At 54.3% G+C, this 26,243-nt stretch overlaps 1 protein-coding gene across 1 annotated transcript; it reads right to left on the reverse strand.

The window, feature by feature from the left end:
• Positions 1–5,470: 5,470 nt before the first annotated feature.
• RSPO1 (R-spondin 1) lies at positions 5,471–25,722 on the reverse strand. Its single transcript, XM_032644067.1, has 6 exons — positions 25,623–25,722; positions 20,704–21,078; positions 9,558–9,749; positions 7,420–7,569; positions 6,938–7,126; positions 5,471–6,228 (listed from the first exon to the last, which is right to left on the reverse strand). Exons 2-6 carry the CDS (start codon positions 20,795–20,797, stop codon positions 6,065–6,067), a joined length of 789 nt encoding a protein of 262 aa, XP_032499958.1. The 5' UTR covers positions 20,798–21,078; positions 25,623–25,722; the 3' UTR covers positions 5,471–6,064.
• Positions 25,723–26,243: the final 521 nt, after the last annotated feature.

Below are 26,243 nucleotides of genomic sequence, written 5' to 3' on the forward strand. Positions count from 1 at the left end.
CAAGACTGGGTGCCAGGGGCCTTGGAACTGCCAAAATGCCTCCCATTTTATGGACAGGCCTGGCTCGACCTGAAGACATTCCAAGTACTTAATCAGCAGCCCATGGTACATATTGGGTTGCAGAGGGAGCCCTCAGAAGCCAGCCCTTTCAGGAGATGAAACTCAGCCAGAGGAAGGAACCGGCCTTCTCCATGGGCCAGGCTGACGCTCCGCAGATGGAAAAAGTGCCTCGCAATAACAATAATCAATAACCCAAGGCTGGCAGCTGCTGTGGCCTGGCCTGAGGGGCCCTTGGGGGCCTTGGCTCTGCCCTCTTTCCCGCACAGGACTGAGTCCAGCCAGGAATCCATCTCACCCACTACCCTGCACCAAGCTCCGGGAGAGCGAACAGGCGAGGGAGGAACCATATTTCACATACTTTCTCTTTAAAAATGTAGCCCTGTTTCGCAATTTCCTACTTAAGCTCTGGAAGGCTCTAGGGTAGGACCCAAGCCACCCACTCCAACCACTGGCCTGGGTCTCTCGTCCTCTCCACCACTAACCTGGTAAGCTAGAGGTGGGAGAGAAAGGTAGGGACCCAGGTTGAGCGGCTCTCCCACCCTCCCCATCAGGGCTGCTGACCCAGGGTCTATTTGATGCTGAAGCCAAGCAAGGCTCCAGGCAAAACCTGTTTATTCTTCACCCTGTGTCAGCTCTTTCCCTAGGGAGAGCCAGGAGGGACACCACACCAAAGCAGGTGCACCCAGCTCTGGTATGCTCCATCTCAGCAACCCCTGAGGCACCTGATCTCCAGATTTTCTCTACACCCCTGTAACTAGGCTTTTGTGCCGGCTCACTTTTACTAGCCAGGCAGCACTCTAGTCCCTTTGCAATGAATCCATTTAATCCTTCAGAAATGGGACCTGTTCTCTCTGGTTGTTTTCTCCTTCCTTACCACCGTTCATCAGGGTTTTCACCGTTTAGATCTAATCTGGACCACAGCTGGAATCAGGGGCAAAAAAAAAAGCCAGCACCTGGATTACTGGCCCTGCGTCAGGGACTTGAATTGGGCCCAGGAAGCTGACCTTTCTCCTGAATTCTCTCTGTGCTTCCAAACCAAACCAAACCAAACAAACCAGGGTGGAGGGTGGGGGGGGAACATACTTAAAAAAACAAACTCAGAAAACACAATCCCATCACCCAAAATACTGAAACGGAAAACAAATGCATTCTCTGGAGAATTGATCTGAAACATACCAGAGCTGGCACTGGGTAAGGTGGCCAGAAATGTGTTAGTCCGAGCAAGTCTGTGACCCTGTAGAGGAAAAACTTAACATTTTCCAAATGACACTGTGACCAGATAACAGCAGTATACACATCACATGCTATTGTTGCCTAAACCTGGGAGTAGGGTTAGGAATCTTTTTCTCTTTTTAAATATTTATTTATTTGGCTGCATTGGGTCTTGGTTGCAGCATGTGGGATCTTCGTTGTGGTGTGTGGGCTTCTCTCTAGTTCCAGAGCACTAGCTCTCTAGTTGTGGCGTGCGGCCTCAGTAGTCGCAGCACATGGGCTTAGTTGCCCCTCAGCACAGGGGATTGGTTGCCCCGTGGCATGTGGGATCTTAGTTCCCCAAGCAGGGATCAAACCCACATCCCCTGCATTGGAAGGCCAATTCTTAACCACTGGACCGCCAGGGAAGTCCCCGTGTTAGGAATCCTGACATGATTCCTCTCTCCAGCACACCCTCACTCTGAAAATCACAAAGTGTGACTTCTCATCCAACCTATGGTCTCTGGCCTCAGGTGGGTTGCTTCTAAGGCTGCGAGCAGGTAACTGCCCCCCCCATTTTGAAACCCATACCCTACCTCCAGCTTAAAAAAAGCATTGTTAGTCTTGAAAGGACAGAGTGAGACAGATGGGGGTAGATCCAGGTGGGAATGTTTGCAAGGACACACTGGAATTGTACCTGAACGCACCAGTATATCCGTACCAGGAGAATTCCCTCCCACCGGTAATTCTGCAGATGTGGAAGCTCAGGACCCCCTGGAGCTCCTATTAAGTTCCCTCCCTTAATTGCCTAAAGCATCAAGAGCGGCTTTAGGAGGGATGCGGAGAAGCGGAATGCCTCAGCATCACCCGGGTGATGCAGGAGATACAGGAGGATCCAGCTCACTCTGATTCTAAGGTTCTGGGTTTTGGTTTTGATGTTTTAGAGGAAAGCCGAGGATGGTGCTTCTGAAACGTTTAACATGCATGTGAATTACGTGGGGGATCTGTTACAAGGCAGATTCCGATTTCTAGGTCTGGGAGGGGCCTGAGAGTCTGCATTTTTAGCAAACTTTCAGATGAGGCTGAGGTTGCTGATCCATGGCCACCCTTCAAGTAACAAGGACCTGAGGTTCTGGGAGATGGGGACAAATCAGAGCCAGAGACAGCCAAGACATGCAGGGCCTGATACCCAGACAAAGACAGAAAAACAGAGACGCAATGGCACACACAGATAGAGCTAGGGGCTGATGAGGTGGGAACAGAGAAAGACACAGTGACAAAAAGTGGGACAGAGAAGGGACAGAGTCAGAGAAGCAGGGAGGGGCAAAGGCAGAGAGACCAAATCAGAGATGGACGATGCATAGGGCTAGAGAGACTGGCAAAGACAGAGCCGGGGCAGAGAGAGAAGGCAAAGTAAGGGGTTAGGGGAGAGGCCGGAGCCAGCCCGTGACCACCCAGGCTCCTGACCAGCAGCGAAAGGGCTCAGAGATATGGGTGGGTCGAGCCCCACAGTGTGTCAGGTGCACCGACCTGAGATTCCCCACTTCCAAACCTCCCAGCCTTCCCGCTCCGGCACCCCCGTCTCTTTGCTCCTATAAGAGCTGTCCCTCCCCACAGAGTCTTTCAGTACTGATTTCCCCTTCTCTCTCCTGTGTGTTCAACCTCTTCCTCTTAACTGGACCCTTCCCAGCAGGTTTTAAACATTTTCAAATCTTTCCCACCTAAAAAAAAAAAAAAAAAAAAGACACTCTCTTGAGCCATATCTCTTTCTAGCCCCTGTCTTACTTCTCTGTCTCTCAGCTAAACTTCTGGAAAGAATTTGTGCTGAATTCTGCCTCCATCACCTTCTCCAAACAGCTCTGGCTGAGGCCACTACTGGTGCACATGCTGTAAGTCAGTGGTCAGTTCCCAGGCCTCGTTTATTTGCGTCTAGCAGCTTTTGGTCCTCTTGATCTCCCCTCCTGCTTGCTGGCTTCTGGGACGTGACACTCCCTTGGTTTTTCCTTTGCCTGCTTGTTCTCTGACTCTTCTGCCAACCGATCCTCTGTTTTCTGATCTTTATCTTTGGAGGGCCCAGAGCTGGGTGCTGAGGCCTCTCTTCACCCAGGGCTCTTCCCAACCCACAGCCCCAGTGATCTTCTCTACGCCAGTTGGCATTCCAGCTCAGACGTCCCCTGTGCACTCTAGACCCGTATCTGTGTCAACGCAATGTCTACCCACCCTCGTCACCAGGATGTCTCATGGGCAACTCAAACTCTACAGGGTCAAAACCAAAGTTTTGGTCTTCTTTCTCCTTCCAAACTGGTCTTCCTCACGAGTTCCACATCTCGGAACACAGCACCACCCTCTGTCTGGATGTTCAAACCAGAAATGGGGACTTCGTCCTTGACACCTCCCTCTCCCTTTCTCCCCTTTTCCATGTCCGGTTTATCACCAAACTCTGCCAACTTTATTTTCCAGATACCTCTGATTGTGTCCTCTTCTCTCCATTTCCACTGTCACCACCACATCTCACCTGGATGACAGCAACAGCCTCCTGAACAACTTCCCGAAAATCTGTCGTCTATACAACGGCCGACATGATCAGATGTACCTTTTGCAAATCTGTTCCTGTGGGCTGGCTGCTTAAAACTCTTCAGCGGCCTCTCTTGGCTCTGAGAATAAAGACCCAGCTCTAGGCGACCTTTCTGGGAACATCTCACCTCTCTTGCCCTCCAGGCCTCCCAGCTGTATTGGCCTTCTTTCAGTTCGTTGAACACCAAGCTCCTGTCTGCCACAGGACATTTGTATGTGCTGTGCCCTCTATCTAGGACTATGCTGTCCAATACAGTAGCCACGAGCCACATACGGCTAGTGAGCAATTGAAACGTGGCCAGTGCAACTGAAGAACTGAATTCTTAATGTTATTTCATTTCAATCAATTAAATTAAAATTTTTAAACATACTCAATTCAGTTATCAGAAAATTTTAACCTAGTCTTTAAACACTTTGCGTATGTGAATCTACTTTTCGACTTGAATTTTTATTAAATCAAAATACATATCAAGTATTCCTGGTGAAAATTTAGTGTCCGAATTAAGATACGCTGTAAGTGTAAATATACACACAGAATGTTGAAGACTTAGTTTAAAAAAAGAATGTAAAATATCTCACTAATAATTTTTTATATTGATCACATGTTAAAAAGATAACATTTTGCATATATTTGGTTAAATAGAAGATATAATTAAAATTAGCTTCACCTGTTTCTTTTTACGCTTTAAATGTGGCTGTTAGAAAACTGTTAAATGAGATAAGTGGCTCGCATTGTATATCTATTGGACAGCACTGGTCTAGAATGCCATTCCTTGTCTTTGTGTTAACTCTTATATTTATCCTTCAGAGCTTGGCTCAAAGGCCACCCCCTCTAAAAAGCTTCCCCGAGATAGGGTCTTTTATTTTTATTTAGTTTTATTTACTTTCACAGCTCTGTGTATGTTTCAGTGGTTGCCTGCCTTTAACTCCTCTCATTTATAATTATACATTTATTCAAATGATTACTTGATTCATGCCTGTTCCCCCACCAACCTCTAAGTTCCATGAGAGCAAGGCACCTGTCTGGCTCCCCTCTGCAAACCAAACATTCATCCAGAGCCTGGTGCCCGGATGGCTGCCAGTGGACACTTCAGAACACCACAAGAAGTGATTTTATCCACTGTTCTGCCTTCCCGTCCAACGGTCCCCAACCATCTCAGAGAGCCTGAGCACTCCCTCCCCCTAGAAGTGCCACTATAGCCCTTCAGTGTATAGATTCTACCTCTCCCAGGTGGGAAGTCTCCCTTTACAGCTGACCAGAATCTTTCCTGCTGCAAGCTGGCCGAGACCTTTGTTCCATCCTTAGAGGTAATTAAAGCAGTGTTTCTCAAACTTGAATGTGCATGCCAGTCACTTGGAACCTTGTAAAAATGCAGGCTCTGGTTCATCAGGTCTGGGATGGGACCTGAGATTCTCATTTCTAACAAGCTGCCTAGTGATAATGTTGATGCTGGTCCGCAGACCACACTCTGAGTAACAAAGATGTAGAGAATCTGGTTACTGCTCTACATATCCCCCAAGTTTTCTTCCTGCTCTGGACCTTCTGTAAATTAGACCAGGAGGGGTCTCTTGAAATTCATTTCCTGCTCCAGTGTACTCTACCAACCCCATACCCTGAAAAGAAACGTGGTACCTGTGGCTACTGTTGTCATTTGGTTTTCATTTTTAATTTGAAATAAACCTTTAAGCAGTTTTCAGAGTCAGGAAAGCCCTGATACGGATCATGGAGGTGTAACAATACTCTCCAAAGATAAAGTCACACAGCTGGAGATGCTGAACACCTCTCAAGCTTTGGCTGCGGTCTGCCACACCGGGCTGGTCCTATCAGCTCCTCCAGAAGGCTCCACTCTGCAGGGTTCGGGCTTGGACGCTGGAAAATGTCCTCTCTGATGTGCCCACTAGAAGCATCACAGACCAAGTGTGCGCCACTAGGCCCTCTGCAGGGCAGAGATGACCCCTCTGCCTCCCTGCCCTGCTGACCCAGTGATGTCCGAGGGACAGCAGTGTCTTCCGGTAACCTCGATTGTGTGTGTGTGTGTGTCCGCGTGTGCGCGTGCACACGTTTGCATGTATGTCAGTTACACGTTTGGACATGGGGTCTGTGTGCACGTATCTGTGTGTACGTTTATGTACGGAGAGTGTGTATGCGTTGCCCCCAGTGCTCGAGTTCGGTAAAGCTCTCATCACACAGAGCAGTGCTGGACTCTTTCTGCACGGGCCCGCACGCTGAACAGTGTCCCTAGGTGGACCCCGCAGAGGTGACCGGCCCCACTGTCCCTTGCTGCTGCCGCTGCTGGCCCTTGCGTCTCCGAGCACCGGCGCCCGCCTCCTTGTTCTCCTTCCGGCCGGGGTTCCTGTTGGCATGCTCCCGCCGGCCCTGGCCGCCCTTCCTCCTCTTCTGCCCTGTAAGAGTCAACAAAGGGCGTCCTGACACAGCAGGGAGGCCCTGGGCATGGCCAAGGGCCTGAGGAGGAATGTGGTGAGGAAGCTGGGGTGGGGGGAGGTGGGGAGGAGGCCCATAGGCAGTCGGGGTCCCCTCAAGGCCTCCTCTGAGAAGCAGCCAGTGCAGAGGGCGCTGCAACATGGGTACTGAGAAGGGGTCCCGTGAGCCTTTTCACCCTGCACCCCTCGATGAACCAGACGCCCTCCTCTTCCTCACGTCTTCCTCAGACCTTTGATCCCAATGGGCCGAGGGCATCTCCCAGATGGTCACTGCAGCTCTCGGGACAGGCAGGACGCCTCCCCCCCAACCCGCCACTCCTCCACCCCAGGACACTGCCACATCATTGCCACCTGCAGGCTGTATGACCTTGGACAAATCACTGCACCTCTCTGGGTCTTAACACCCCCTTCTACGTCCCCATCATCTGACCTCTGAGGGCGCTTCCAGTGCCGACATCCACTGGCTCAGAAGAAATGGGGAGGGATAGGGCCATAGCAGCTTCCCGGCCCATCACACAGCTGCGGGGCCCACTCTCTGTCTGGCATGGGTTTGCACAGTACGGGGTCCTGGCCTGAGCCCTCTCCTGGGCCACAGGCAGGAAGCAGAGGGGGTCAGAGCTCTCGTGGCTGTGCTGACCCCCGACCCCAGGGAGGTGAGGCCACAGCTCACCCTCCGGGCAGGGTGTCCTCCGCCTCGTGCACCTCCGGGTCTCCTTGGTGTCGGAGCAGACGGTGTGGTCCCCCCCAGGGGCGTGCAGCACTCTCCGTGTCCGCTCCTCCGAGCCCCTCCGGAAGCCACAGAGCTGCTTCTTCTTGGAGCACGGCCCCCACAGAGACCACTCGCTCATTTCACATTGCGCTGGCAGGAGGGGAGGGAAGCAAGAGGACAAGGGGGTCACGTCTCCTCCCCTGGCCCCGGGTACCCCAGGGGAGCCCCTCCCATCTGCTCTCAGCCACAGCCCCAGTCTAGAGGCGTCTTTAGCCCAGAAGGCAGAAGAGTCCTGAGGGGAAGCTCAGAGGGCGGTGGAGATGCGCTTTCGCTGCACAGGGCCCAGCCCACACTCGCCCTGGCCAGACCCCCCCAGCCCGCCCCTCCTCTGGGGTCCTGAACCCTGGGCCACAGCGTTTGCCCGCCGCGCCTTCCTGCCTTACCGGGGCTGCTGCACTCCATGGTGCCGTTGGCAGCCGCTGAGCCCTCGGGACAGGTGGGATAGCAGCGGCCCTTGTGCAGGTACAAGCTCTCCTTACACTTGGTGCAGAAGTTGTGGCTGAAGCAGGCCTCACAGTGTTCGATCTTGCATTCTGAGGAGAGGGCCAGATTGGGGGCCTCTGGCTCAGCCGCAGATGGACGCCTCCCCTGGTCCCCGTGGCCACCCAGCCACGCCCACTCATACAGGGCAGGACAGGGGTCTGGGGCTGCAATTACCGCAGGGGAGTCTTGGGACGGAGAGAAAGGAAGGCAAGGGGATGGGGGGAGAGGAGGCCAAAGCAGCCTCTCTTGAGGGCTGGCTGGGACTCTTGCCACGGTCAGCCAACCTCAGCCCCAGCCCAATCCCAGGCCCGAGAGCCCAAGGGGAGGCCCAAGAGAGCCGGTTTCAGAGGAGAGGAGATTAGTGGGGGCGAGAGGAGCGTCCCAGCCTCTCACGGCACCCCGAGGACCACCTAATCAGAGCTGAACCGAGGGATACAATGACACCCCGAGAGTGGCTGTGTGGTCTCCTCTCCCCCTATTGCTGGGCATCCACAGCACCCCAGAGCCCGGTTCTCCTCCTGCCTGGGGCAGCAAGAATCTGCTTGGAGTAGGGGAGAGCAATCCCGGGGCAAATTCCTCTGCCTCTACAAGGCCGGGTTCCAGGAACCACCTTGGTTGGACTCCTGGGTCCCTCCCCAAAGCCCTCCTGCCAGCTCTCCCTCCTCTGGGGAAGTGGTGGGAGGGTGGGTTGCCGGGCTAGGCTAGAAGCTGGAGGGGTCTTTCACAATCTCTCTCCTCCTGGGTTGTGGGTGGAGCTGACTTCTCCCCAGTCTCCACCCCTGAAGCCTGGGATGACAGTTTCCCAGAAGCTGACACAGCCAGGAACGCCCTACCCCAAATCCCTGAGGACCAGGGTTCCAAAGGACCAGTCCCAGGGTCCTACCTCCGTGCTCACAAGCTTCCCAATGCCACCCCACCCTCCTCTGTGCCTCCTGGCCTCTGATTCCTGGGTTTGGTGGCAGGCAAAATATGAACAAAAGTAAGAATAACAGTAGCTGTTTATTGAGTGCCAGACCCTGAGGGCCTCCACATGCCTCTTACAACAGCCCTAGGGGGGTAAAAGCAAGCAGCCACGTTTTGAAGATGAGGTTTTGAGAGGCTGCGACTTGCCCAAGGTCACACAATGAATAAGCAGCAGAGCTGGGATTAGAACCCAAGTCGGCTGAACTTGGATCAGTCATTTCCCCTGAGACCTCGACGTTATCAGCTATGAAAAGGGTACCATCGCTTAAGTCCGTCTCCCTCCAAAGGTGGTTGGGAGGCTCAACTGATAGGAGGTCTGGAAATGCCTTCTAAACTCCAAGGCTCTGAACAGAATGGGAAGGTCACTGACATTGTTTACAGGAGTGTGTTCGCTGCATGTCCCCCAGCCGACAGGGAGGTGTGACAGCATGTGTCTTGGAGCATGTGGGACGGTAGCTGGTGTGAGAGAGCGGAGCAGAGTGAGAAGAGTGGGGGGAAAAGGGTGGGGAGAGAAGGCTGACCAGGGCTTGAATTTCCCTGCCCTCAGTGGAGCCAGCAGTGATTTCTTGGTTATGTGTCTCAGAGGCATCTTTCTGGCTGCAGTGCAGAGGGAGGGTGGAAGGGAACCAGATGAAGGTTGGGGGACAGATGAACAGGCTATTGCAATGGTCAAGGAGAGACGTGATGGGACCCTGAATAAGACCATGGCAGTGAGGATGGAAAGAAGATGAAGGAGGCACAATTTGGCTATTGGATGGATGGGGTGGGGGCATAAATGAGAGGTTGGCTCTCAGGTCTGTGGCCTGGGTGATGGGTTGGGACACTGAGAGTGACCCAATACAGGTCAGCGCAGGTTTGGAGGGAGGAGATGTGGCTACGGTATGGGTTGGAAACGTGGGTGGGATGTCTGGGGAGAGGTCTGGTCAGCAGCTGGATTTTTAAATCAAGGACTCCCCTCCTCAGTATCCCTCTATTTCTCTTGTAGTCCATCAACAGTTCAAAGCACCGCCCCACCCCACCCCCCGCCCCATGTCCAGAGCTTCCGGTGCCCTTACCCAGCCCCGCCCACACTCACTGATGCACTTGTTCATGTCAGGGTTGCGGGCATCAAAGTATCCAGGTGGGCAGGACGGCAAGCAGACGCCCACCTGGCGGATGTCGCTCCTCTCCAGCAAGATGAACAGCTTGGGTGAGCACTTAAGGCAGCCGTTGACCTCCGAACAGAGCTCACAGCCTTTGGCACAGGCCTGGCTCCCCTCGGCGCTGACTGCAAGGATGGAGCAAGGGTGAGAGGCAGCTGTGGGAGAGACCTCCATCTTTCCCAGAATCCCACAAGGATGGGAAGTGAGTAGACAGGAGTTTCAGCCCGTAGAATGAATGTGCTTCTCAGAAAGCACAGGCCAGGCTGGTAGCTCTCTGCAAGGCTGCTTTATAAACCTCCCCAGTATCTGCTTTCAAGGGAGCTAGCACAGCAAGAGCTGCCACCCACCCTAAATGCCTCTTCAGGTCCAGGTACAACACAAACTCACCCTCCAGGCTTGCTCCACCATCCCCAGGGGAGGCACCGAAGCTGCACCCATCCTGGAATTTACACATTCCCTCATCCCCACCCCCACCCCAGAGGAAGGAAAGCTCAGCCTCAGGTATGGATGGAGGGCTTTCATCCTTGAGAAAATTTTAACGACAAGAGGCATAATGAGAAAGAGGCCACCTGCCCAGAGACAGGAAGACAGCTGGAATAACCTGCATCTAGAACAGTGCTCTCAAGCAGAGATGAGTCTGCTCCCTAGAGGACATTTGGCAAAGTCTAGAGACGTTTCGATTATCACACTGTGGGTGGGGGTTGCTAGTGGCATCTGGGGGACAGAGGCCAGGGAGGCCGCTAAACATCCTACAATGCGGGGGGGCAGCTCCTACAAAAACAATGTGGCCCAAGATGTCAAAGGTGCTGAGGTTGGAACCATCCTTTGAGCCAACATGGTCCCCAGCCCCAGCGTCGAGTCTCAGACCTTTGATCTTGTTTCCTCATTCACTTGTTCAACCAACACTCACCCGGCCCCTCCCAGGTACCATGTGCATTGTGAGTGCTGGCGACGTGGAGGGAAAGACGCCCGGCCAAGCTGAACTAATCTCTCAGGGGTGCAGACAGACCCGCAACCAGGAACATGCTGGCAGCCACAAGGCCAAGCGATAGAGGACCCAGAAATAAGGGAGGAAGGAGTCACAGAGGAGGTGCCATTTGGGCCAGCTCTTGAAGAATAAGTAGTGATTTGTCCATTGGGAAGTGGAGACAAGGGCCCTCCAGGGGCAAGACCACAGAGGTGCAGAATGACCCCAAGGGAATTGCGGATAATCTGGAGTACAAGGGAAAGATATGGTGTCCTATCAGGAGGGGCCTTTTTTGTATCATGCCAATGGACTTGAATTCCATCCTGTCGGGCAGCATTTCCCAAAGAGTATTCCTTGGAACTGATTCCCCTAAATGTTCATAGAAGGATGTGGAGAAAAGGCCATTGCACCAGGTGAGACTGAGAACCACCGGGTCCAACAAGTCTAAACAGGATTCTTCACTGCAGGACTTTTTGCAGCCTTTATTAGGCTCCTATGAATTAGAGTGACTCTGTAAAATGGGGAAAGAGTGAACTGCACCTCTGAGACATTTTGGCCACAGAACCCTTGTTTTGCAGAGTTTGGGGGCCATCTTCCTGAGAGCTGATCAGACAACAGGAAGTCATTGGCAAGTTTTAAGCAGGAGAAACACCCAGTCTGATTTACATGTTGGAAAGCTTCCTCTGCAGCCTGGGGAGAGACCAGAGACTAGAGGACCTTTAGGGAGGAAGCTGACCTGATCATCCAGGTGAGAAAGATGAGAAAGTCTTAAACCAAGTTCTGTTCAGGGGAGATAAAGAGAAAACGATCTGAGAGTTGCTTAGGGGAAGAAATCAGTGTGGTCATGGTGACCAAGCGTAGCGGGAGGAGGCTGCGGTGCTTCCCAGGGTTCTGGCATAGGGGATGAGAGGGGCCAGTCACTAAAAGAGGAACCAGGCAGCGAGGTGCTGTAGATACGGGCTGGAGGCAGAGAGCCAGGGGAATCAGAGCAGAGATGGCCAGGGGTCGTGCTGCAACGGAGGACCCAGAGCTCAGGCTTCAGCTGGCTGGACCTGAGCCGATAGCCCAGCCTGTGACCCTGGGAGAAATACTGCATCTTGTGGGCCTCCCTTCCCACCACCAAAATAGGGAGATCAGGAGGCCCACTCTGCAGGGTTGCAGGAAGGAGCATGTGCTCCAGGAATGATCCCTGATTTCAGAACAGGGGAACGAGTAAGAGAAAGGCGAACAGAAGAGAAGAGGGGAATAACAAACACAACAATAAAACAACAACAACAAAATCATAATCATAATCACGGCAGCTTACTCCTAAAGGTTGGACACTTATTCTGTGGCAGGCGCTGCTCTCAGTGCTTTACAAGTATTAACTCATTTGAGCCTCACAACCCATGAGGGGGGTACTATTACTTTTATTTCATCCTCTTTCTCACAGATGAGGAAATGCAGAGGTCGAATTACTTAAACAAGGCTTCACCGCCAGTATGCGTTGCGGGCAGAGGGGACAAAGTTTATGAAAGCCAGGGGGTAGGACAATACAAGGTGACATGCAAACTGAAAGCATGGTCAGACTGATTTTTTTAAATAGAGAATTTATTTATTTATATAGAGTCAACGTTACCATTTAATTAATCAATGAATTTAAAACTTAATATCGGGGCTTCCCTGGTGGCGCAGTGGTTGAGAGTCCGCCTGCCGATGCAGGGGACACGGGTTCGTGCCCCGGTCCGGGAAGATCCCACATGCCGCGGAGCGGCTGGGCCCGTAAGCCATGGCCGCTGAGCCTGCGCGTCCGGAGCCTGTGCTCCGCCGCGGGAGGGGCCACAGCAGTGAGAGGCCCGCATACCGCAAAAAAACCCACAAAACTTAATATCATTCTTGTTGGTTGGGTCATTGTAAGAGAAAAAAAAAAGGTTCCAAATGTGGTGTCGAAGTTATGAGGGAGCCCCCTTGGGATTAGTTTTCTACTTCGGGCCATTATTCAGCTGTATTACAAATTAATGTCACTATAGATTTTAGTACCACTTTTACTTCAAAGATATGAAGTTGTCTATACTCCAGGTTTTTATTTAAGTCATTATTGAAATGAATGCTCCTTCTAGGTTTTTGTCTCGGTTTCAAAAACCAAGTCATCCAGGTGTCCCAGCTGTGGGCCTCTATCACTATGCTCCCATAACTCATTTATTCCTCCCTTATCACTTCTGTTAAGGACAGATTTGCAAAGGGCCTTCTCAGAATCCTGCTGCCCTCCCCCCACTCAACCAACAACAGATCTCTGTGTACATCTGCCTTCAGAGCTCTCAGTGACATGCAAGAGAAAGTGTGGCCCGTGGGGGATCTGAAATTAGTTCAGCGTGGCTGGTGTGTGAAGTGAGTGGAGAGGGAAGCAGGGGCCAAAGGAGGAACAGCCTCGAACCCTTATACAGGAGTATGGACGTTACCCTAAAGGCCATGAGGAATCCCCGGGGGCGTTAAAACAGGAGACATGGCCAGGATTCCAGTTTAGAAAGATCACTCTGTGGTGTGGAGACCGGATTGTAGGGATGGCAAACCTGGAGGGAGGAGGACTCCCAGGTTCAAAGGGATGGAGCTGAACCAAGAGGATGGACAGGTGTAGACACAGGTGAGATATTCAGACGGTAGAATCAATGAGACTAGGTGATGAACTGGACGTGGGGTGAGAGCCCGGGGAAAGCACATGTCAAGGGTGATGCCTAGGCGTTGGGCTTGGGTGGTGGGGTAGCCGTTGGTCCTTCACCAAGAGAGGGCCCACAGGAGGAAGAGCAGATCTGGGTGGAGGAAATGATGACTTGTGTTGAGTTTGTGGTTCTCATGAGACATCCGGGGGGAGGTGTCTACTAGGCAGCTGAACCTGTGGGTCTGGAAGTCAAGAGAAACATTTTGCCTGGAGATGGAGACACGGAGCCCTTAATATAAAACAGTCATCAAAGGCCTTGAGGTCCGTGAGATGACTAGGAGAGAGGGTACAGACAGTGAGAAAAGGCATTAGCCATTGAAGAGAAGGACAGAAAAAGAAGGGCCAACTAAGGGGCTGAGGAGGACCCAGACAGGTAGGGACACTCAGAAGCTTGCTACATCACGGAAGCTAAGAGAAGAGGACACTCAGGGGGGGAGCGGGGAGTCCAACACCAAACGCTTCTGAGATGTCACGTAAGGAATCAGCCACAAACAGCCACAAATCAGCCACGTAAGGAATGGCATCCCTGGTGAGGGTGGAGAGTGGAGGGCAGTGGCTGAAGGGTAAAGGAAGGTGAGGAAAGAGAACCATCTCATTCAAGAGACTGGCTATGGAGAAGGGAGAGAACTCAGGGATCTGTCCTGGGAGCCGTCATTGGAGGTTAAATCCGTGGGAGAGGAAAGCGTCCCGGGGGAAGGAGCTGTGCAGCTTGAGAAGAGGATCAAGAACTGCGGCCCGGGGAAGTACTCGCATTCAACACACAAGTAGAGGAAGGTGCCCGGAAAGAAGCTGAGAAGGAATAGTTGGAGAGATGGAAGGACATTGACGGGGGTGGGGGATGGAAACCGAGTGGAAAAGGGCGAGATCTGCGGGGACCAGGGCTGGGAGGAGACCATGAGTGGGGAGCCCTGGGCAAATCTACAACATGTGCACTAAGAGGTGATTGGGTGACCTCAACAAAGGCAGTTTGGTGGAGTGGTGGGATGCCAGCCAAACCACAGGGGGCTGAAGAGTGAGTGGAGGGGATAGAAGTGGGGGGGGGTAAAGTGAGGAGAGGGACAGAGGAGGTCAGGGAACACAGACAGAAAGGAGAGACCAGCTGGGGGTGGGGGATGTGATCACAAGACAGAGGCAGGGTGAAGTGATGGAGTGAAGACCCAAGGATATGAGAGGGTCAAGATACAGAGCTCAGGTGGTAAGACAGGCCTTGAGGCTTGGGGCTGGGGTCAGGGACAAGAGACTAGGGAGCTGAGCTCCATGAGGTTTGGGGGCTCAGGAAGGGAGAGTGGTGCTCAGCAAGGAGGAGAGGGGCTTGGTGATGGGCAGGGGCAGTCCGATGAGGAAAGAGACACTTATCAAGGGGAATGGGAACCAAAGGGTGTTCTCGGCTTAGTGAGGCGAATAGATGGGCAGCGAGCGGATGGAAAGCCAGAGTGGAGGGGGCTCTGTGTGTACCGGGGTCGGGGGTGTCCAAGGAAGATGCTGGGTATGGGCAGAGGTTACATAATGATTCAAAGGGAGAAACAGGCTCATTCATTCCACCGACGTTCACCGCACACCTAACACGTGTCAGAGCTGCTAGGAACTGGGGATGTGGAGATGTAGCAACAAACGCCCACCTAGGGCTGGCTGCACACGTGGGGACTGTAGGAGCGATGAAGGGCGTGTCCTTATGCAGCAGGCTGGGTGGAGAGGGCGTGCAGACAGGAGAAACAGCCTGTGCAAAGGCTCTGAGGCACTGACCATCCGAGGGCATCCACAGAATGGAAAATAGGGCTTTAGTCTATTGACAGGGAAAGGGACCTCAGAAGGGCATGGTCAGATTCACAATCTGAAATGCTGCCTCGGGCTTCTGTGCCCCTGACAGGAGGGTTGCGTGCAGGGGAGGCAGCCTGGCAGGGCTGGAGCCTGGCTGAGGATGGGTGGGCTCAGTGATGGGGAGGGCGCTCAGGGAGCTGATGGAGCCTCCTTCCAAGCTCTTCACAAAACCCCCTCATGCAGTTCTGCCCTTCCCACCCCCACCCTACTGCCCCCACTCGCAGGCACTCAGTGGAGCCTGAGTGCATGAGCCAGGAAGGCAAGGCTGTGTCCTCCTCCCTTCCCGGGTGCTTCTCGCCCCCTTCATCCCCATGCAAACCCCTTTCAGGCTGATGTTTCTACAGTCAGGCCTTGCCCCAGGGTGGCTCAGCCCCCACCCCGCTGAAGAATGGCTTCTGGCCACAGTGCCTGCTCTCCAGGGACTTCACTTCTCCCAGGTCCCCAACTTTCTCATCTCGAGATCCTTCCAAAACCCCAATTCTGATGGTGTCACACCCCTGCCTAAAACCCATCAATAGCTCCCTATTGGCTGCAGAATTAATACCCCACTCTTCCACCTGGCCTAAGAAGCTTCCATAGGCAGATCCCATCCACCTCATCTCTTCACACTACCTCTAAGCAATATGGAATTATTTTTGTTCCTCTGAACACATCACACTACTTCACATCTCTGTGCCTTTGCTCAAGTTGGTCCTTCTGCCTGGAACACCCTCTGCCTCCTCTTGAGCTTAACTCTTTCAAGCCTCAGAACTAAGGTCACCTCCTACAGGAAGTCTCCATTGATCTCACCTCCATGTAAAATCTGGATGGAGTATTTCTGTGTGTTCCCTGCCCCCAGTACTTGAATCCATCATGGTAGACGTCACCTTGTGTCGTTATTATCTGTTAATATGTCTTTGCTTCTCATGAGAAAGAGCTTTGGAGGGTGGAGCCTGTCTTGTTTCTGAATGGGAGCCCAGTAAGGGGTGAGGCTCCACACAGGGATAGGGCTACCCCAGAATGTAGGGCTGAGGATGTGATGAGTGAGGCATAGGCTCAGGGAGGGGGTTATACGGATGGAGCTTACTGGGGGGCTTGATAAAGTGTGGGGAGCAAGACAGGATAGGAATGAGGAGTTACGGGGGGTTGGGTGAAGGTCAATGCCAAGGGAGGGGAACTCTCCATGACCCAGAGGAGGGCTGACCTTTGTTTGGGGGTGGTATCTAGTCTTGGAGGAATTAGACTCGTGAGAGAGCCCCGAGTTAAGTGGGCGGGGGCAAGGGCAGGGCAGGGGCGGTGACAGGAACTGACACCTCGCTGAGCGTGTTGAGATCACATGCTCTCCCAGGAGATGTGCCCATTCCTGGTGCCCTGGGCACATCCCCCGGGAAGATCCGGCATCCTTTAACTCAGCTGTGAGCTTAGTTTAGACCTACACTTTTTCCTCGACTGGCCCCAAATAGCCTTTAACTGGCCTGTTTGCCTCCCATCTCGAGCCACCTCCCCTCGCCCGGTCCTGCAGCCACACCACGCTGCTCCCCTAATTCAGACCTCTCCGTGGGTCCTCATTACCCACAGCTCAAGTCAGGTCAAGGGCCAGCTCCTCAGCCTGGCGGGTACCAAGCGCTTCACCCTCCGACCTCTGCCCACTTGTGCGGCATCGCTCCCAGGATGCTCCCTCAGCCCAGGCAGCTTTCGTTGCTCTACCCTGATGGGCGTTCAGCTTTTTGTTTTAACAGCACAACCCTTCTTTTCAGTAGAAAAGAGCGTCCACGTACAACACAGAATGAGCAGAGCCGCTCCAGTGAAAACCTCAGGGCTCCCTAGAACTGCACCCAGACACCACTCCTCTAGCTACCCCTAGCTGCACCCCATTTCCTGCACAGTCTGTGCCGCATCCCAACTCCTCACCCTCGGACAGGCTGGTCGCCTGCCTGGAGTGCCCTCCGCCTCCCCCACCCCCCTACTCCCTTGCCTGCACATCAACTTCATCTTTAAAATCACATCTCAGGAGTCACTCCCTCTGGGCCCTCGCAGCCCTCCTGGTTCCTTTCCACATCCTCCACGCCATGTTAAATTGCCTCTTCCCCCTTCACCCACGGGCTCCTCATGACCCGTCTCTGCCACCCGGGGCCGGGCTCTGGGGATTCACAACGGGCAAGTGGGGAATGGCCCAAGGAGTGAATGGGGCTTCAGCCAGGGAAGAGAGATTCTACAGATGGTTAGTGGCTGAGGGGAGGAAGGCTCCAGTTGGAGGACGGGGCAGTGAGAAGGGGCAAAAAGGGGAGTCCAGAGAAAGACAAATATGATATGATATCCTTACATGTGCAATCTAAAAAAGCGTTACCAATGAACATATTTACAAAACAGGAATAGAGTCACAGCTGTAGAAAACAAACTTATGGTTACCAAGGGGGAAGGGGAGGGGAGGGATGAATTGGGAGATTGGGATTGACATATATACACTAGTATATATAAAATAGATAACTAATAAGGACCTGCTGTATAGCACAGGGAACTCTACTAAGTGTTCTGTCATGACCTGTACGGGGGGAGAATCTGGAAGAGAGTGGATTTATGTACACGTGTGGCTGGTTCACTTTGCCGTGAGGCGGAAGCTAACACAGCATTGTGGATCAACTATATTCCAATAAAAATTAATTTAAAAAACGGGGAGTCCAGCTTCTGGAAGAGTCAGGGTTCAGTGAAGGAATGAAGGCTTCACGGGGGGCAGGACTGAGTGAAGGGGCCCAGGAATCAGATGGGAGAAGGGTCTCAGTAAGGGGAGGGGCACTCAGTGAGAGGCATGGTGAGGGAAAGATGGCTCCGTGATGGGCAGGAAATACAGGTGGGGAGGCGGTCAGCAGAGGGCAAGGGCCAGTGAGGGTGAGTGAAGAGACGGTTCGGGGAGGGGAGGTGTCCTCAGTGAGTGGGACAGGAGGAGGACGCCCTGTCAGGGTTTAGGACTCACAGCTAAACTTCTCCCCTCTCTGCAGGGACACCATCTCTCAGACCTGAGATCACACATTTCTGGGCTCAAAACTGGTGTGTGGCTCTGGATCAGGGCTATACTGGGTGGCTTCTGGTGGCCCCACTGGCATGCAGTCACGGGATGGCAGCATCGACAGAACTGAGGCTCATATACACAGCAAGCCTGCCTCTGCCCCCCAGGCTGCCCACTGCCCTTGCACGTGCTGGGGGCCAGAGCAGCCACACGTGCTGTCTCCATCCTTTCTTCCCTCCTCCACTCCCATGGAAACCCTGGGGCAAAATGGTCCACAGGTTGTTTATATAATAATGACACGCATCGAAAAGAGCGGATATATGTATATGTATAACTGATTCACTTTGCTGTATACCTGAAACTAACACAACATTGTAAATCAACTATACTCCAATAAAAATTTTTAAAAAAGGGCTTCCCTGGTGGCTCAGTGGTTGAGAGTCCGCCTGCCGATGCGGGGGACACGGGTTCGTGCCCCGGTCCAGGAAGATCCCACATGCCGCGGAGCGGCTGGGCCCGTGAGCCATGGCCGCTGAGCCTGCGCGTCCGGAGCCTGTGCTCCACAACGGCAGAGGCCACAGCAGTGAGAGGCCCGTGTACCGCTAAAAAAAAAAAAAAAAAAAAAAAAAAACCACGACATGCATCCTGACCATACAGAGCTTGATATTTCACAAAGGTTTCACAATATGTGTACCTATTATCTCATGTAGCCCTCACTGTATTCCTATACAATCACACTTGCAGCTTTATGGTTATAATTTCACGAGTATTGCCTAGCAACGTCTACCCCCATATCCCCCCCGAGCCTCTGTCCATTTTGGACCCTCGTTGCATCTTGAGTCTTTCCCACACCTCTCCCCAACCTCGTCGCATCCTTGATGGTGATCGAGGATGTCTGTCAGTGACACCGTTTGGTAATAAACACTGGGCTAAATGCTGTCGAGGCTGGGAGATGTGGCTCTATCAAAAGTGGGCACATCAAAATCGCTGCATTTGACTGGCTGTTGCTGGGAGTGGCCCATTCTGATGGCCAGACCAGTACTTTTCTCTTTTTTTAGTGCAAGAGATGAACCCAGGTCTTCTGACCGCCACCCCCGCCCCGGTGTAGGTGAGTGTGCGGCTCACCAGTGGAAGCGTGACCCCTAGTGCACGTCACATGAGGATGAGTGGCCTCTCGCATTCTTTCTCTCCTCTCGGAAACAGAGGAGACTGATTATAAATCACTAAACCGCATCTGGCCCGTGGAGTCCAAAATACTGGCCACGACAGATGAGAAGGGAGGAAAATCAAGGCCTCACTGCTGATTGAACCTAACCGTCTCTAATTGTTTGTTAAGCCAGGGATTTTCAGCTTCACCAGTTCTCTGAGCTTCTCTCTCTGGGCTGGGTTCTGGCCTTGGCCACTCCCGTGGAGACCCAACCAAACTCCATTGCCTTTCAACCTTTCCTGGCGGACCTCGGTCGGAAGGTCTCAGAAGTGAAGCAAGAGATGGTCGGACTAGACTTCAGAGGAGCTGTCTGCCTGGGGGCGTGACATCTCTTCCGGGGGATGCTGAGAGACAGATAGGCTTGGGTCGGGCCTCCACTCCACTCCCTGGCACTGTCCCTCACACGCAGTGGCCACTCCCACGACACGATGGCAGGTACTGAACCCCCATCCCTGGAGGCATCAAGTGGAGCATGGGGGACCTGCTCTCAGGACTGCCTAGGATGGGATCCTGGGAGGGACGGCGAGGATGGTGGGGACAGGTAAACTCCTTCAGGCTCTGTTTTCAAGAAGACTGGGCTCACAGGGACCAGGAGACCTGGGTTCCAACACTGACTGTGTGTCCTTTGGAATGTCATCTCTTCCCCTTTCTTAGCCTCAGTTTTCCCATCTGTACAATGACAGGATTTAATTTTTTTAGGCTGTGAAGACCCTTTCCTCCAATGACATCTTACGTGGAATCTTCCCAAAAGCAGGGAAGAGGGAAGCTGCTCTGGTTTGAAGGTGGGGGGGCCAGCCTCCCGCCCATGGCCTCCCCTTCACCCCCCGGCACACATCTCTGAATCCCACTGGGCAGGGTTAAAAACCACTGCAGTGGACTGTCCCACGACCTTCTCTGCTCCATTGTTTCTGCCCCGTGATCTGGGCAGGGACGTCTGTTGCCCACCACGAGGCTGTGTGGGGTTGCTGGCCCCAAGGGGTTAAGGGCTGCACTTCAGACACCACTAAAAGAAAGGAGCCCTGAACTCCTGTCCATAAAGGGGGCACACAGCACCCCAGGAGCACCGGGCCGGGAAGCACTTCCATGGATACCACACAAAGCTGGTGTTATATCAAAGGGCAGAATCCACAAACTGGACCCTCACAAGAGAGGGGTTAATCTAGAAAGCAGAGTCTACAAAGGGGAAAACAGACAGAGTGAGTAATCTACAGAGTGGGTAATCTCAATAAATTAATCCACAAACTGGATAATCCACAAACAGGATAATCTACTAAGTAATGTAATAGACAAAGTAGAAATCTGCAATGGTCATCATAGAATGAAACGACCAAAGGCCCTAGTCCCCAGACAGCACCCTCACCACCACCACTCCCAAGGCCCACGGTGGTCCAGCCGCATCCGTTACTCACTCCGCCTCTGCCTCTTCCCCTTGATCCCCCGGCTGCCGGCAGCGAGATGCATCCAGCTCAGAACCAGGGCCACCACACACAGCCCAAGCCGCATAGTCACTCGCCAGCTCAGGCCCCTGGTGGGAGGGGTGGTCTCTGGGGGGTGGATGGCACGGGGCTCTTGCTAACGCCTCCGGGGCTGGGTCAGCAGCAGGAGGCCCAGGCCTGGGCTGTATCCCAAATCCACCATAATCTCAGCTGGGGACAGAGAGGGTGTGGGGAGCCCACTTCTCCATCAGCCCATAAGGAGGTCCAGAGAGCTTTCCTCAAAGGCACCTTGGGGTGTCACATGGGAGAACTCTTTGTCCTTCAGCAGGGACACCTCCAAAAACCAACCTGTTGGGGGAGGAGAGAGAAGGGTTAATTCTGGGGAAGCATGGGGCCCCCCAACCTATGCCACCTATGCTCCCATGTGGTCCCCTACCCAGGAGACTGTGAGAACTCAGAATGTTTGGACATTACAAGTTACCCACCTGGCGCCCCCGTAGGAGAAATCTGCTCCTCTTCCTATCTTGTAAGAGTCCCTAACATGGGATGGGAGTTGGCTACCCAAGTAGTTGGGATATGGTGGACACTCAAATCAAACTTGTGGATCACTGGAAACCAGCTGCCTGGTTTCCGACCTGCCCAATGTTAGGAAGTCCTTCTTTAGGTCTACCCTACAGACTTCATGCTGCAGTAACATTGTGTCTCTTAAAGAGCAGCTCTCTCTGTCCTTCTGTGAGTGACCCCTCAGCCTTCTCTCCCCAGTGCTGAGTCACCAATGTGCCTTTCACCTGCCTGGAGCTAGAGCAGTGGCCCCCGACAAGCTGGCAGATCCTGCATGGCCCTCTGGGCTTGGCGGGAGAAAAGGAAGTAAGGCTTCCCCTGGCCACAGAAACTCTGACACAGCAGGCCCTGCGGGCCTGGCCTTTGTGAAAGGATAAAAGAGGCAGCGACGCCCGCCCTGGCCAGAGACACAGAAAATGGGGATAATCCCCCTGCCCGGCGAGAGCCAGGTCTGTGGACCCGCTGGCCCGGGTGATGGGGGCAGGGGGAGCTGGTCCCTCCCCGGTGAAATGTGTCTGGGAAGTTGGAGCCCAACCTGGGAGTCAGGGGACGAAAACCCACTTCCCACTCACAGTATCGCACGCTTTCACAACAGATGCCTGCACGGCCATTGGCCCACACGCTTGCTGCACACACACCCATGCCCACACAGGGACGGGAGGAAACAGAGAGCCTTAGAGAAGCTTTGTAGATGCCAGAGAAGCATCACCCTCCCACCGGCTGCTTAAGATGCCTTTGGACAAGTCACTTAGCCTCTCTGAACCTCAGTTTCCTCATCTATGAAATGGGGATAAATATTTCACAGGTTTGCTCTGAGAGCCGGCTGAGTTTTGGCTTAACGAATGAGAAAGCTGAAATGCTAGAGCGGAGGTGTCCCTCCCAACCCCGTCCCAATCCTTTCCCCCTTCGCCTCCAGGGAGGCCCCAGGAGAGCCCACCTGCATGGGAGATAAATCATTATCCCACAAGGGAGTTCAGCACTCCCTCCTTGGCCTCTCCCACCGGCTTTGAAGGCCAGACACACTCAAGTGGTTAAGCTGCTTGTGAGAAGTGTTTACATGAGACTGATGGATCCCACCTGGTGCTGTGGCCAGAGCCTGCGGAGATGCCCCCAGCCACCCCCAAGCGCCCCGTCAGCTGCCAGCCCCTACCTGCCCTTCCAGTACTCCCTGCGTGAACCGCCAGAGCCTTCCCGCCTTCTCCAGCCCCCACCACACACTTCCATCACCCACAGATTGCAGACGTCCGGCTGAGCTTATCAAACCGGGGTCTTCAGCTCCAAGTACACAATCCCAGACGCTGGCCGTAGAGTATGATGGTTAAGGTCATAAACTTCAGAGTCAGACTGCCTGGCTTTGAATGTTGCCTCTGCTACTCATTAGTTGTTACCTTAGGCTAGTTGCTTAGCTGGTCTGAGCCTCAGTTTCTTTATCTACAAGAGGATGGTTGTTGTTTTTAGAGCTTAAGTGAGTTAATACATGAAACTGCTTAGAACGGTGCCTGGCACATAGGGACTCAATAAATGCTGTATTTTCTATGACCAAGACTGCATTTTGTGTCCACCTTCTGATGGCCATCTAAAAAGCAATAGAAAGAGTTTTCATACCATCTGGATACTTATCTTAACACTGAGCACTCTTATGCCATTTCCACATTCGCATTTATCTTTATGGTTGATTGCCTTGGCCCCAGTGATCACTCAGAGTGATAGGGTTAAACTTTAATGGTGGCCTGTCTCAAACTGAGGTCTGACGACCCCTGGCAGATGCATTCTCAGGGTGCCCTGAGTCCTTAAACTTGACAAACACTGGAGGAAGACCGCATCGGACAAAGCTGGTGTTAAATCCTGAGTGTGTGAGGCTTTGGTCTCACTGTGTGATCAGTAGCCCTGGGTCCTTGGGGTAGAACAGGTCTATGCATCTCTGCACTCCCTCTACCTGCCCAGCATGGTGCCTGGTACTTCAGAGTTAGTGCACAGCAAATGTTATCACCCTTCCTCTCCCTCCCTCTACTTCCCCCTCAGTCCTCCTGGGTCTTAGCTTTCAGTCTGGTCCTTGCCAGGGAGGATCTTCCAACCCACTCCCACCAGTATCCCCATCAAACCATGATCTCAGCAGGGAAATGGGGAGGAGGCTGCAGATCTGAATGTCACTGAAGCAAGTGGCACTGGCCTTCCTTGCCCATCACTGGATAGGAAGAGTTTCAATACAGAATCAACCCTGGAAAGGAGCTAAGAGTTCATTCTATCAGGGATACAAGCAACAAATAGGAGGGACACTGGGTGTGGAGAGGGTGAACTGGAGGGCAAATGTCCCATCCAAAGGGAGCATCTGCTATTCCATTCCAACTGATAGCTGATAGGCAGAAATACTGGTTCCACGTTGCTAGATCTTCTGATTTTTTAAAAGAGAAGTGGAAAACTCTGAATTTTATGTGATATCTGATTTTAAAGGCAGGACAGGTCTCAGACTAGGAATGCTGCAGTACCAAGCCCCAGAAGGTCACAGGTCCCTGAATCCACATCCTTCCAGAGAGGAGGTCCCTGCCCCCTCCCCCCACCCCATCCCCACACACACATATGCAGTGGGTACACACACACAGACAACCTTGGACCAAGGCTGAGAGAGGGGATAGGAGCTAATGACTCTCTTCTAAGTAGCCTGTCTCTTTTCCCTCGGTTCCTCTGCCCCTTTGGCTACATGGCACAGGCAGGTCCTATTTGGAGGCCCATCACTCTGCATCGGCAGAGCCAGCAATGGGAACTGCTGGCAGTGATCAAGGTCTCAGGCATCCATGGGGGTGAGGAGGGGCATTTTGTCTCTGCCAGGGTCGGGGTGAGGGATTCACATTCATGACGTGCCTGCACCACCTGCCGTGCGCCAGGCCCTCACTGACTCCTCACCACAGGGCTAAGAGGAAAGCAGAATTACTCCCACTTTATGGGCACGGACAGGTTAAGGGTCTTGGGGTTACAAACGTAGTCAGTCGCGAAGGGTTTGCTGCTCAGGACTGGGGATCTGGAGGGCAGAGCAAAAGGCGCAGGGAGCAGAGGGGTGTAGGGCACAACCCAGCTTGGGGAAGGGGTGGAAGGCAGAGGCAGAGGTTGGGGCCCAGGAGAGAGGCCCCACGTGCTAGGTGGTCCGAGGAGGGGAGGACAGACTGGGGAGGGGCGCACGGCTAGGGGTGGTGCTGAGGGCGGGGACTCAGTGCCCCCAGAAGTCTGGATAAACTTTCACCTTCTTCCCTGCAACGCTATTTGGATAAATTGGTACCCGGTCCGGGGCCGGATACAGACCCAGAAATGTAAACCATCCAGATAATTTCTCCTTAGCCCTCCCCAGGACCAGCTACGGGTGGAGAGGGCTGGCAGGCGGGGGCAGAAGAATTGCTGGGCTGGGGGCGGGACCTAGTACGTGCCGGCCCGACCTGTCGGGATTAGCGTGTCTGCCGGAGCCAAGCCAGGTGCTGGGGCCGACCGCCCCCCCGCCCCCCAACGCCAAGGGCAGCGGGGAAGGGCTCCTTCGCGCCCCTTCATCACGACTCCAAGCGCTCAGAGCCTTCCTGCCTATTATCGGGAGAGGCCCAACAGGTGCAGGGGGAGGGGAGGTGGACCTGAAGTCCCCCTGACTGCCCCCCAAAATCCAAGAGAACTCTCCAAGTCCAAAAGGTGGGTTTCACAAGAAAACCCTTGCCCCAAGCTCGCGCACCCAGAATTCGACCCGGCCCTCCTGGGAGCCGTGGGTTAACAAACAGCCCCCATCTTTCCCCAACCAAGCAAGACCGTCTGTCCCTCAGCCCCCCGAACCCGCGGGACAGTGAGCCGCGCCACCCCGCAGCGCACCGTGGGGGCGCGGCACACACCGCCTGCCACGTCGGACCCGGGCCCGGGCTGCGGCACTGGGGGTGGTAACTAGAGGCCGTGGGACTCGGGGGAATCCGAGGCGAAGACACCAGGAATCAAGAGCTTCTGGATTGGGGGTGCTGGACAATAGGTCTGGTGGATTTGGGGAGTTCAGAACTTCGAGTGAGCACGATCACCGGGGGCTGCCGGGTTGAGGGCAGCCCGAGGCAGCACCGCGAGGAGGCTGCCCACTGGCTTAAGGGATGCTGGGGGTGGGGACGGCAGGATTCGCAGGAGGGACTCCAGAAGGTGCCCTCCCCCGCCCTCGCTGACCCGACAGCAGTCATAAGTCCCCTTGCTCTGGCGGTCTCCCCGCCCCCCTCCCCCCGCGCTCAGCTCGGTCAAGCCCAGATGAGAGGGCCCACGGCGTCCCAGGTCCCAGTGGAAGGGGGAGCTAGGGAGGAGGACGGGGCAGCTCCGTGGGGACTCACCTCCGCGCTGCCAGCCGCGACGGGGGCAGGCCCGGGAGGGGCGAGGGCGCGGCCGGCTCACCCGCCCGCCGCGGAACTGTCCTGGGCGCCCAGCGCGCCCGCGCTCCGCCCGCCGGTTTCCAAGTTGCTCAATCTGCGGGCGGCTCACGCCCTCCGGGGCCAGCGCCCCACCCGGCGCATCAGTCCTCCGGGGCGGCCCGGTCCGGCCCTCCTCTCCACAGTGCCCCACTCGGCCGATCCGCTCCCGGCTCTCTGCCCGCGCCGGGGCTCTCCGTTGCGCCTCGGCTCCGCCGGAGCTCCCAGCCGGGAGAGGGGCTAGTCCTCCTAGCGCACGAGGGAGGGAATCCCCCCCACCCTTTGCAGTCCCACCCCCGAGCCGGCCCCCCTTCCCGGGATCCGCAGCAAAAAACGGACTGGAGCGCCAGGCCCGGGAGTTCGTAGCCCCCCTCCCGCGCGCACTTGCCCCCAGCTGGGGCGCTGCGCTTGGAGCGCAGGGCGGGCACCCGCACACTTGGTCTGGACCCTGGCGCAGACCCTCTGTCCTTGTCTCCTCCCCTTCCCCCACTCCGCATCCTGGGGATTCCACGCAGCCGGAGCACCGGCTGCAGCTCCAGGCATCTT

The sequence above is a fragment of the Phocoena sinus genome, chromosome 1, assembly GCF_008692025.1.
Source record: "Phocoena sinus isolate mPhoSin1 chromosome 1, mPhoSin1.pri, whole genome shotgun sequence".
NCBI classification, from domain to species: Eukaryota; Metazoa; Chordata; class Mammalia; order Artiodactyla; family Phocoenidae; genus Phocoena; species Phocoena sinus.

Excerpts from the sequence above, each read along its gene's own strand:
- RSPO1 (XM_032644067.1), bottom strand. The coding sequence starts at position 20,797 with ATGCGGCTTGGGCTGTGTGTGGTGGCCCTGGTTCTGAGCTGGATGCAT. Across the intron at positions 9,750-20,703 it reads GGGGAAGAGGCAGAGGCGGA|TCAGCGCCGAGGGGAGCCAG; the intron begins GTGAGTAACGGA and ends CCATCCTTGCAG. Across the intron at positions 7,127-7,419 it reads CATGGAGTGCAGCAGCCCCG|CGCAATGTGAAATGAGCGAG; the intron begins GTAAGGCAGGAA and ends CCCTCCTGCCAG.